The sequence below is a fragment of the Piliocolobus tephrosceles genome, chromosome 18, assembly GCF_002776525.5.
Source record: "Piliocolobus tephrosceles isolate RC106 chromosome 18, ASM277652v3, whole genome shotgun sequence".
Taxonomy (NCBI): domain Eukaryota; kingdom Metazoa; phylum Chordata; class Mammalia; order Primates; family Cercopithecidae; genus Piliocolobus; species Piliocolobus tephrosceles.
The window spans coordinates 61,268,143-61,281,075 of record NC_045451.1 but is presented as its reverse complement, the minus strand read 5'-3'; the positions used below and the strand labels follow the sequence as shown (position 1 = coordinate 61,281,075).

The following is a 12,933-nucleotide window of genomic DNA, read 5'->3' as shown; positions in this document are numbered from 1 at the left end:
GGAGTCTGGCTCTGCCGCCCAGGCTGGAGTGCAGTGGCCGGATCTCAGCTCAGTGCAAGCTCCGCTTCCCAGGTTTACGCCATTCTCCTGCCTCAGCCTCCCGAGTAGCTGGGACTACAGGCGCCCACCACCTCGCCTAGCTAGTTTTTTGTATTTTTTAGTGGAGACGGAGTTTCACCGTGTTAGCCAGGATGGTGTCGATCTCCTGACCTTGTGATCCACCCGTCTCGGCCTCCCAAAGTGCTGGGATTACAGGTTTGAGCCACCACGCCCGGCCAACTGGTCCATTTTCTAGATTATCTTGTTGGACATCCTTTATCTTGCTTTGTTTTGTTTTTCACTTCTGGAGAGGAATAAACTTGGAGAAGCAACACGCAAAAGATTTGGGTTCAACTCCCAGCTCAGCTACTCAGTGGCTTGAGTACTCACCCTCTTTGAACTCCCCACTTTCCTAAAATCTATAAAATTACTGTCAGAATTCTACTCTGCAGGGTTGTTAAAGACATTGTAAGTAACAAGGAGAGGGTTCCTGGCCCATATCCGGTCCTCAGTAATAGCCATCATCCTCAACAATTCCTCTTCACATTCACAGCAATAGCAAACTCTCACCCACTCAAGAAATGTCTCATGGCCTTCCTCAGTTACCTGTCAGAGTCAGTGTCAGGCTCAACTCTACAGCAGATTGATGACCCAAGCTAGAGCTGTATTTTCATGAGTCCTTTTAATGAAAAGATTCAGCACTTAATCCCAGAAGGACATTGTATGGTAGTGCCAGATAATGAAGTAGTCAGGCTGCTGAAATGTTGACAGTTCACTCTGTGCCCATAGCATAAAATAAATAGGAATAGAGCCAAGAGGAAGGGGCCAGCTAGGAGAGATGACTGTAAGAGATGTGATGGTTGAGCTCCGCAGTGAGCAAGGATTCCTCTCCTTGGAATTGAAAGCATTTGTGGACAGTTCATCTAATAAAGGATTTCTTACAAAAACCACAAAGAGAAAATAATGGCGTTCTTTTGAGCCACTATATATTCTGGCAGACACTGTATACTCTTGAGTGGGACCGTTACATCTGGTTTTTGCCTACAACAATTCTTTTTTAGTAGGCAGGGTATAAATTATAAATTGTAAATAAATAATGCATAATCTTAAAAAAAAACAATAAAACCAAACCAGAACTGACTGCCTTTTCTTTTAATACACATGAAAAAATTTCAATGAAAACAAACTATACCCTTGGTAAATGCACAGAATTTGAATGTAAGTTCAGAATGAATGCCGAAGAGTTCATGCTGTCATAAAACTCTCTTCTAAGTAACTTTTCTGGTTTGAACACATCTTTATGAATACAGAGCTGCTGTGGGGCTTCACTTATTTTGCACAGAAAGTGATTTCATTTCCAATTCTTGTCCTGCTTCCGTTTTCATGGCTATCCACATCGTTAGGAAACTTGGCATAGTAAGGTGTCCAGGGCTGGGATTTGTATTTGGGGAGCTAAATTACTCACTAATAAAACAAAATTTCTTTACTAACTAATTCCATATTTCATCATTTAGTAAGTAGCCTTTATTGTAAGGAAAAGCTAGTTATTTCAGTGGACAAAGTGTTTTATGTATTTAACTTTGGTTCCAGTGATATTGCGTAACAACTAACCAGGTTGTTAACTCTTACTGTTTTGTTGCTTTTGAGGGCATTTTAATTATAGGAATTTATTTGAATCATCCGTTTTACTGTTAGAGCCAAATCATGCTTATGGGTTTATGGGAATCTATACCACCAGGCAGTAGATTAATAACTGTAAAAAAACCACATGAAAAGGTCACTGCAAATCTCAGATCAAAACTCGTGGTTTTCTGGATTTTGCAATTGACCCTTTTTAAAGCTTCTCTTTGGTAACATGATCTTTATGGCAACACCACTGAGCTATAAGACACTTGTGATCATGAAAAGAGCCCAGAAGTGCCCCCACACTCACCCACAATGCCAGTCTCCGCCTACCAAGGAAGGGGATGGATCTGCAATGTATCCAGTTTAACACACAAGCCCACCTTCAGAGATACACATGGCAAAAAAATATGAGAGTGAAGGACACTCTTTTTTTTTTTTTCTACAAAAAGATCGGAAAAACAGACTGGATTGAGACTGGACCACAGCACTTGGGAAGGCTCTCTATGGAGAACCACAGCAGAAAGGAATTCTCTTTGCTGGTGAATTCTTCTGGCCCTTTGCACTGTCATTCCTGGAGTGTTTCAGTTATTCCCCAACCAGCAAACGGCTCACTGATCCGCAGCCCCCATTCCCCCACTGCCAGCTTCCTACTTGAAATGCGTTGTTGGAACCAGGGCAGCGCAGGGGACTTTGAGTTTGGGCACTGGGGACCAAACTGTCAGCCTATTCTGAACTTCCATGGAATACTCAAGGAGTTAACCAGAGCGATTTTGGCTTCACTGGGCCCCCACACTTTTTTGTATAACAAAGACTTGGACACTGGAAAAGACATTCAAAACATGAGCCAAGAGTGGAGTTCAGCAGGAGATAGTTCAAGAGGGAGAAGCAGCGGAAAGGCATGCACCCTTCAGGTCCTCGCTGCCTGTAGGCCACTGAATTTCAAATGTGCTGTTGGGGCCAGGTTCTTTGGGACGCTGGATCTCTTAATGGTGAGGGGCAGCACTGCCTCACTTCCTGAACTGGAATCTGTCACCTGCAGCACTCTGTATAGCAGTCCCCAGCCCTTCCTTCCCTGCCCACCCCCACCTCCCATGGGAACCAAGTCCCCAGGCTCTGGAAAGTAATGCTAAGAAAACAAACACTACAAAGGCTGGTAACAGGGGGATATCTCTCTTGAATGTTATTTTGTAACCATCTAGGTTCAAGGAGGAGGGGGTGCCCCAGCTACAGGAGCCAGCAGGGTCCCTTTGTAGTAGGCATCCGTGTGTTTGGCCAGATGTCCTCCCAGCGGAGGGCAGAGAGGAAGATAAAACAGAACTCTTATTAAAAAGAAGTCAGGGGAGGGGGAAAACAAGACAGAGAAAGTGTGTCAAGTGGAAAGGGAGGCCAGGCAGTGCCATCTGATGTTGATTAAATGCTGATAGAGTCAGCAGTGAGAAATGCACACAGTGAGGAAGTGCCCCAGCTCTTCGGAATGTGAACCAGTGACAGCTGTCTAGGAGTGGATCTGCACGAATACCACATGCACAAGATGCCTGGCGGCCACAGGGCCAGTTCATGGGGAAGGATGGGAGGGAAAGATGAGTGTGCTGGAGTCAGGACACGTGGCTTCTGATCCTGCTTCCTCTCTCTGGGCCTCTCTTTTCCCATCAGTGACACAATGACGCTTGACCTGCACAACCTTCTAGCTCCCAGATTGTGTCATCTACCGTAATGTCTGCTCTAACCAAATCCTCTGCGGCTCCACTAAGGTGGAAGGTAAGAAATCATCCTGAAGAGGCATAAGAAGTTCACCCAGCATGGTCCAAAAATCGCAAAGGAATAAATGCCGCCCATCAGCCATGGGACAGTGGGAGGTCAGGCCAGCACCCCGTGTCTGTCGCCCTTCTGTGCTTTACACTTGCTACCAAAGCAAGTTCATGGTTTCTCAGCATGGAATGTGGTGTGTCTGTGGGTCTATCTATACGTTCCTTTGTCTAAATTTCAAAAGTATTTTTACTCTTATTGGATGTAAAGAGTCTTTTTTCATTTTATACCATCAGATTACAGAGAGCTTACGCACTGGTGTGTGTGGGGGGGGAGGGGGAGTGTGGTGGGTGTGTGCATGCGCACATCCTTTAGTTAAGAGTGCCTTCTTGAAAGTTTGTTGTTCTGTTTTTTTCCTTTTTAGCAAATGTCATGAGGACAGTGGTATTTTAATAAAGGGTGAGGCTAGATTCCAGTGGGAATGGAAGAGGAAGCTTCCACTGAGATGAAAAGATCTCACACTAGGGTGGTGGCAGGGGAAATGGAGAGGAAAAGATGGCTATAGAGAAGGACCATGGCCTAGTGGAGAGATCGTGGCATCTGGAGTCCGACACAGGTTGGAGTCCTGGTCAGTTCAGCTCTCACTGCGATGCCCCCTTGCAGTCCTTTTATGGATTAGAGATGCTGTGTGTAAGGGACCTAGCTCAGAACCTGGCACACTGTAGGCAGTAACTGAACATCAGTAAGCTGTAGATGATGATGATCTTGATGAAAAATAGCCCACTGGAGGATTAACAAGACCTGGTGACTGAATTGGAGAATAAGTACAAGAGAAGAAATGATGGTGTCTTTGAGTTTAACTACCTGAGGAATTCGGGTAGTAATAGTAGTTAAGTTGAGTACAATAAGAAAATTTGGGTGGAAGTTGGAGATCTGGTTTGGCAGGGCTAGAAATGAAGTCAGTTTTAGACATAAGAGATGGTGCTGAGACATACAGGTGGCTATAAGGAAGTAAGACAGAAAGGAAACGGAGGGGGAAAATGGAAAAATTATAATAAAGAAGTTGATTTACTCTAGGTTTGTTTGATCAGTGAGTCTAATTTTACAGCTTCACCTTCAAGGGATTGGTTAACCAAAGGTCAATTCATCATGACCAGCTTCTAAACTAAACCCTTGCTACTTGAAGTGTGGTCCTCAGACCAGCTGTCACCTAGACCTTGCAGAAATGCAGAATCTTAGCTCCTCCCTCAGACCCACTGAATTGGAACCTGCATTTCAACAATGTGATGTGTAAGCACTTTAAAGTTTGAGAAACATTGTTCTGAAGTGTGGTCCGCAGACCACAGCATCATCAGCATCAGCATCAGCATCACTTGGGAACTTCTTAGAACTCCAAATTCTTGGCCAGGCATGGTGGCTCATGCCTGTAATCCCAGCACTTTGGGAGGCCGAGGCAGCGAGGCAGGTGGATCACTTGAGGTCAGGAGTTTGTGACCAGCCTGGCCAACATGGTGAAACCCTGTTTCTACTAAAAATACAAAAAGCAGCCAGGCGTGGTGGTGGGCACCTGTAATCCCAGCTACTTGGGAGGCTGAGGCAGGAGAATCACTTGAACCCTGGAGGCAGAGGTTGCAGCGAGCCAAGATCGTGCCACTGCACTCCAGCAGAGCAAAACTCCATCTCAAAAAAAAAAAAAAAAAAAGAAATCCACATTCTCAGTTCCCTTCTCAGACCTCCTGAATTAGAAACAGTATGTTTTAGTGAGTGCTTCAGGTGACTCTGATGCACCCCAAAGTTTGAGAAGCACTGCTCTAAGTCATGAAATTGACAGATGCACCTCCTCCCTTTGCGTCTACAGCCAGAGAGAGGTGCTGAACACCAGAGGGATTGGTTGAACCCTGAAAGCTAAATTTCAGTCATTGTTATATGCTGTTTCTCTCATCATTTTGCATTAAACACAGCTGAAGAGCTCTTTTCACTGAAGAAGGGCACTATGCATAAAATTACAAACCAAAGGAGAGAAACTTCCACTGTGGCTTAATCCTCATGACTTACCCATCAAAAGTTATTGAGCACAGTTATAGGAGATCAGTCCTCTTTATGTGCTGTTGCTCCTGGGGGACGCTGTTAGTAAGACACACATAGGAAGCAGGGAATCTCCTGATGTTCCTTACAATGTGATTTTTACATTAAAACATCCACAATCTTTGTCTTGTGTGTCTTTCTAATCTATCAGATGGAAATTCTCATTTTAAAGGTTAGTTTCTGGAGTCACTTGCAGCAGTGATGCTGGATTACCGCTCAGACAAGAACGTTTCTCAAAAACTTGAACTTTTAGCAGTAAAAATTTACCTCCTCATCAAAAGCGTCTGGTTTTTCTATTTGTTCTACAGTCATTAATCAAATCACTATGATAACATAAAAGGGTCAGTGTCTGTTTCTTGTATACATGGAATATGCAAAATTTGTTATATATTGGGCAGTTAATTATAAGATTACTTGTAATTTCTGCCGTAGGTTATAATACATTACAACCGGTGGCATGCTGGTAAACTAGTTGTTTGCGGCCAAGGAATGGGGGTCATCCTAATTTGTAGTGTTTGCCAATTTCTGTGGTGTAAATGCTCCCTGCAAGGCGGATTTCAAGCTACCAACAGTTTCACAGCCAGCTCTCAAAATTCTTACAAATTTAACAATTGGCTCTTACAAGCCAGTAGAACCAACTTCAGCACGCCACTGAAACAGACATCAAGGGACCAATCAATAGGATGTTTTTGTTGTATTTGAATTGCTGTAGGTCTAATAATGTCTGAAATAAGTAAATTTGAATGTTTAAATATTTTGTCATATAGAGATTTTTACTGAACTTATCATTGTAATTATCATAATGGAATTTGATTTGAAACTACAGTCATGTGCCACATAACATTTCAGTCAACAATGGACTGCATAGATGATGGCAGCCCCATAGGATTATAAAACTGTATTTTTATTGTACCTTTTCTATGTTTAGATACACAAAAAGTTACCATTGTGTTAAAGTTGCCAAAAATAAAGTTGCCTGTCAGTAGAATAACATGCCGTACAGGTTTGAGCCTGGGTGCAACAGGCCACACCATGTAGCCTAGGTGTGTAGTAGTCTATATCAGCGGTCCCCAACCCCCAGGGCCATGGACCGGGTTACCTGTTAGGAACTGGGCTGCATAGCAGGAGGTGAGCGGCGGGCAAGTGAGTGAAGCATCATCTCTATTTACATCCATTTCCCGTCACTTGCATGACCACCTGAGCTCCGCCTCCTGTCAGATCAGCAGCGGCCTTAGATTCTCATAGAAGCGTGAATCCTGTTGTGAACTGTGCATGCGAGGGATCTATGTTGTGCCCTCCTTATAAGAATCTGATGGCTGTGATCTGTCACTGGCTCCCATCACACCCATATGGGACCATCTGTTGGCAGGAAAACAAGCTCAGGGCTCCCACCGTTTCTACATTATGGTGAGCTGTATAATTTTTTCATTATATATTACAATATAATAATAATAGAAATAAAGTACACAATAAATGGAATGCATTTGAATCATCCCGAAACCATCCCTGCCCCTACGGTGGTCCATGGAAAAACTGGGGAAGAAGACGGGACCGCTGGTCTGTAGCATCTAGGTTTGTGTAAGTAGACTCCAGGACAGTGGTCCCCAGCCTTTTCGGAACCAGGGACCAGTTTCATGGAAGATAATTTTTCCATGGATGGACAGGGGGCGGGAGATGGTTTCAGGATGAAATTGTTCCACCTCAGATCATCAGGCATTAGTCAGATTCTCATAAGGAGCACGCACCCTAGATCCCTCTCACGTGCAGTTCACAATAGGGTTCGCGCTCCTGAGAGAATCTAATGCTGCCGCAGATCTGACAGGAGGCAGAGCTCAGGTGGTCACGCTGGCTCACCTGCCACTCAAGTCCTGCTGTGCAGCCAGTTCCTAACAGGCCACCAGACTGGTACCAGTCCATGGCCTGGGAATTAGGGACCCCTGCTCTAGGATGTTCACACAGTGATGAAATTGCCTAATGATGCCATTCTCAGACTGTATTCCCATTAAATGATGCATGACTGTATTCTGTGAAACAAAGTTACGTGCAGTTATTTAAAGTCATATTAAATACAGCTATAACAATAGAATGGTAATATTAAAGTACTTATGTTGCTCAAGGCAGTGTCTTTACTGTCACAATAGTTCTCATAGCATAGTAAGGCATATGTAAAAATTATTCTTAGTCCCAGTATTTGAACCAAAATGCAAAAAGATATATTTTTAAATGACATCTTTACTTACTGTTATTAAAATTTGACTTCTCTTACAGGTATTCAGGAAGGAACACAATGTACCAAATGTAAAAATAACTGGGCACTGAAGTTCTCTATCATATTATTATACATTTTGTGTGCCTTGCTAACAATCACAGTAGCCATTTTGGGATATAAAGGTAAGTATGCTCTCTTTTTTTTCTTCCAAATAACAAGTGTTCCTTCATTAAGTTAAGCATGAGAAAATTCACATTTGCAAGTATGAAGTATTTCATTCCTACAACTCAGATGCAAAATAGCAACATGATAAACTTCATCTCTGTATCTTGAACTTACAGCTATGAGATCTGAAAGGGGGGACATAATTCCTTTTGACTCATTTCAGCAACAATCAGGGTCCTCTCTGAGAGTTATAATGTTTTTTTTTTCCCTTGTTGCTTTTTCCTACCTATTTCTAGCTACTCCTTCTTCCTCTATTTTTTTTTTTTTTTTCATCTTATCTCTTGGAGGCTTTATGGAAACCCTGGTGTCAGCACACAGGAAAACTATATTGACAGAGAATAAGCAAAACACAAGATCTCCGGAGATACAACATGCTTCACCCAGGGACTGGCCAACTAATTCCCTTTTTTCTCTTCAGCACATTCACTGTGGTCACTGTTGTTTATATAGCTCTATAAAAATACTGCACTGTAGAAATTAAGCACAGAGGCAGCACTCCCACCTCAACCCACTTTATAGGATGTTGGGCCTAAACATACCTGGTTTAGGGTAAGGGCAGGATTTTTGCTCAAATCCTCCAGACTTGCAGACACAGTAAGTTCCCCACGCACCTTTCAGAGACCATAGGTAGAAGGTGTCGTGATTCAGAATCGCAAAACTACACAAGCCCTTTTCTAGAAAACAGCCAGGCGAACCTTCCTGTCAAAAACATAAGAGGCAAACACGGCCATTTGGTTTGAGAACAGAGGCCGAAGTAGAGTCTTTGGATCATCAGGTCTTCCTTCTGCTCTGTGGCCCGCAGACTGACCTAGGAAAAGAAAGATTCCAAGTGAATTCCCTCCAACTGGTCATTCCTCCCACCTCTCTCCCAGCATGTAGCAGTTTCCTGAGAAAGCACAGTGTGCATTGGAATGAGATGGGTGTCAGGGCCAGACAGTCCAGGTTCAAGCCTTGATCCTCCCATTTGTAATACAATTGTGAATCTTCAGTAAGTCAGTAAGTGCTTGCTAGTGTGCCAGGGGCCATGCTGAGTCTTCCACTTGGCTCCATACCCAGGTATGAATCATACCCTCTTAGAGTTTCTGATTTCTTATCTGTAAAATGGCAATAATAATGCTACTTGTCAAGGTGATTGGGATGAGCAAAGATGATGTAACTGAAGTATCTGTCCTGTGGCTGGTCCCAGGAAATCATACCAGTGTCTCTGTTCCTTGCTTCTTCCTCACCACACTACACAGATCTAGCCATTAGAATGGCAAAACCTGTTACAAATCCTCAGTATAGTCGAAGCTTTTAGTCCCCTCTCTAAGGCCATATATGCGGAAAATAATGTGCATCATTGGGTGTGTTGCCTGATTAGTTTGGGCAATGGAAATCTGGAAAATTACCAGGTCATTCTATCCATTTGTGATGACTTAGACCATGATCTAACCCGGAGCATCTTAAGTTTTTAGATGAAGCAGCAAACAGTAAGTGATTAAGGAAGGCTATTAAATCATGATTAGCCCTGGGCCGAGAGGGGAGTGAGAACCTGGTGAGAGAAAGGAGGGTTTTCTATGTCCCAGGTAATCCGAACTCTCTCTCTTCCTGTCGTTTAGATTATTTAGGTCATTACTCACTTCTCCATGACTTTTCCTAGTGAGCCAAGATAAAGGAGAAGCTTGAAATCAAACAGCCATTTAATAAGTATCTTGAAGTCTCAGTACTATGTAATCACCTTTACTGCTAAAAGAGAGACGAGTGGTTTGGCAAATATATTAACATTTTGTAATTTTTACCTCTGCTAGGAAATAAAGTCTAGGACATTTATGCATTCAGAATTATACAAAAAGAGTCAAAGAAGAGGCTTTTTTCCCCTTTTCTTTTTTTTCTGTTTGTTTGTTAAGGTACTGATATTTCCTCCTTTTTTATCCATGGAAAGCCCGTCCCGGCTCTGGCATGTTTTGCGTGTGCTGGTCCATTTGCCCACAGCACCTTTTCTCTGCTCTCCAGCTAAAGTGCCTCCCTCCTACCCTTCATGTCTCGTGTAGACACATGGCAGCTCCCGAAAGCTGAATTAGGCCCCTTCCTGTTTGTTCCCATAGCACCCGGTATTTACTCTTAGCTCCTGTCACACTGTATCATTAGAGTCAATGGACTTGAGCGTGTCACCACCCAAACTACAAGTTTTCATGAAGACAAGAGACTACCTTTTATTTATTGTATCTCCTACCAGCACCTAGTCTCATGATATTTAACCAGTGCCTAGGAAAGTTCACTGGATGAATTAATGGGAGGATGGATGGATGGATGGATGGATGGATGGATGGATGGATGGATGGGTGGATGGATGGATGGATTGTGCATTAGGGCTGCCTTCCATGAAGGCAAACAATAGATGCTCAGGGACCTCTAGGCCAATCTGCTGGTACGGGATAGCTGCCCTAAAAGCCCTCCCTGGAAACCTAATGTTTTGGAGATTGGCTTGGCCTGCTCTGTGGGGGCAGTGTCACCAAGATGAAGGAAGAAGAGATAATGGGGAGCAAGTACAAGGGGAAACGAGGTGATGTCTTGCCGCTCTTTTCTTTCCTTCGGTGCCTCCCTCCTTCAGGCCTCTGCTGACAAAAAATAAATAAATAAAAGAATACAACATGCACTTTTGCTTTCCAAACACACCATTAATGAACTAAAATGTTGATATTTTCCAGATGTGCTTTCTCTTTACTCACACAGTGACTCCTCTTTCTTGCTGGTAAGATTCTAGTGACCCAATGTTGTAAGAGGCAGAAAGATAAGACCCAGTTCTCCCTTCACACATTCCCCCTTTGAAGTCTAGAGAAACTGTCTCTGTTAAAAAAAAAAAAGAAAGGAAGAAAAGAATATTCAGTGAAAGAAGCGCAATAAGGCATTCCTCTGAAGGAGGAATTGAAAGGAAAGGAGTAAAAACTTTCATTTTTCAGAGCTGGCAAAGGCAACTGTTTTGCTCAAAATTGTTCTTTACTTCTTTCGTGTTACTTCCGTAGCCACAAGTTAGAATACAATGAGCTTCCTTTAAGAGAATTGCTGAAGAAGCCAGAGAGTCGCTTAGTCACCCAGACAGGGTTTGTGCAGTGGTCATGGCTGTGAGGCACCTCAGCCACTTTGCAGAAAACATGTTCTTGGACAGTTAAGCTTGGTACATCCTCTGCCCTAGGCTTTTTATCATTAGTCAACAGAGCTTCCATAGCAGGAGTCATCTCTTAAGTCCAACGGGTCATGTTTCTTCCAGAATATTTCCTGAATGGGAAAATCCTACTCCATTATCCTTTCCAAGAGGCAGCCTTCTAAAGGTAATTAGGATAAAGAAATAAGACAGAAATCTGAATATTTCTCAATAAGGATCTCCTTTAATTCAACATTCCTAGTCATTGGTAGTCGACTTTGCTGCTAAGCTGGGTCAGTGTAGAAATTTACAATTGGATTACTATTTAGACTTTCAAAGTACACATCAAATCACACTGGAGAGCGCTTTAGGATCCAGGATAACACCCTATAATCAGATTTTCTGTATTTCTGTAAGGAAACCTAAAGTGGTGTTCAAGGTAGAAATGCCTTCATTAAATTCCAGGGGAGTGTAACTGATGTTACTGGGAAGCTGCAGGTCCCGGAGAGAAGTATTTATCCCACAGTGCCATGATCAGTCTGGTACAAACACGTGTGAGCACCAGCTAGGAGCTCTGTGCTCTGTCTTCAGGGCCAAGAGCATGGCCCGTGTCTCTTGAATCCTCAATATCTAGCACTATGCCACCTACATGGCAGATGCTTCGTAAATGTCTGGTGATGTTAACTTTCAAGAGAATATAAAGAGAAATAATTCTTCCCCTTAAGGGAGTCTTTATTGGAGGAAACCAGGTTTAGGAAAAAGAAATACCAAAAGAGAGGCGATATGGAGTTATAGAAAGAGCATGAATTGTGGAGTTAAACCTTCCAGCCTGGTATCCCACAGAGTCACTGACAAGCTGTGTGATTTTTAGCAAGTTACTGACCATCTCTGAGCCTCAGTCTCTTCATCTGCAAAACAGCAGTTGGAAGGATTAGCTGCAGTGATGGTGCAGTGCATCCGGCGAAGAGCAGGCACTCGATAGATAGAGGCTGTTAGGATTATCATTCAAATAGAGATCGAGTTGGTGTGCAGTGGAATCAAGTCGTAGGTGTGGCTGAGTACAATGGGGTAGTGAGGTGTGGTGGAGTGGACCTTCAAGGAGAAGTGGAGTCAAGAGAAGGGAAGAAGAAGTTAGTGGCCCAGGCCAAGGGATGATACCAAAGTGCTTTTATAAAAAAGGTTTTATTGTCAGAGTGTCCTAGAGAATTATACTTTGGATACTTGGAGAGGGACAGATCTTCAGGTATAATACCTGAAACACCAATATTCCGTAGAAAAATTCTACCTTAAGAAACAGTTCCCAATACAGGAGAGCATATAAGAAACCAGACTGATGGTCACCCTTCCGTGTGTCCTGCTCATTTTTCTCATATGAGAGTGGTCTACAAACTGAGGTCTATGTCTGCAGGCTGGGAATTTCCAGGGTAATGTAGGATGGCTCTGAGACTATATTCCTGACTGAGAATTGGTGCTAATAAATTCAGAATAAAAGCCAACAAAACTGCTATGTGCTGTCAACAGCAAGGGTAACTTCTGGATCTTCACCAGTCTGGTATTTTTATGCAGTAGCAGGTTCCAGCATTGCAATCCTAACATTTCCAGCTTTATACCAGGTCCTATTTTTAAACAAAGACACACACCCCCCCAACGCATGTAAGCTGTTTATTAGCACTTGTGGGCAGGGAAAATAGTTTCCTTGCTGCACAGAAGAAAAAGTCAACAGATTGTTTTGTTCTTTTTTTAACGAATGTATTTATCCCTTTTGTATTTATTCTACACAAACCTGAATTATCTGCCCATGACAGTTCTCTGTTTTTCAAAACTGAAATGGAAGAAAAAGTAGAAAGGGTAGAAAATAACTGACTGTCAGCATATTTGGAGG

General features: G+C 43.0%; 1 protein-coding gene across 1 annotated transcript in view; it reads left to right on the top strand.

Annotated features, from left to right (window-relative positions):
* COLEC12 (collectin subfamily member 12) overlaps positions 1–12,933 on the top strand; it is a 181,803-nt gene that overhangs the window by 136,565 nt on the left and 32,305 nt on the right. The window contains exon 3 of the mRNA XM_023228530.2: positions 7,765–7,887. Coding sequence (XP_023084298.1) covers positions 7,765–7,887 — 123 coding nt within the window. The remainder of the gene's footprint in view (positions 1–7,764; positions 7,888–12,933) is intronic.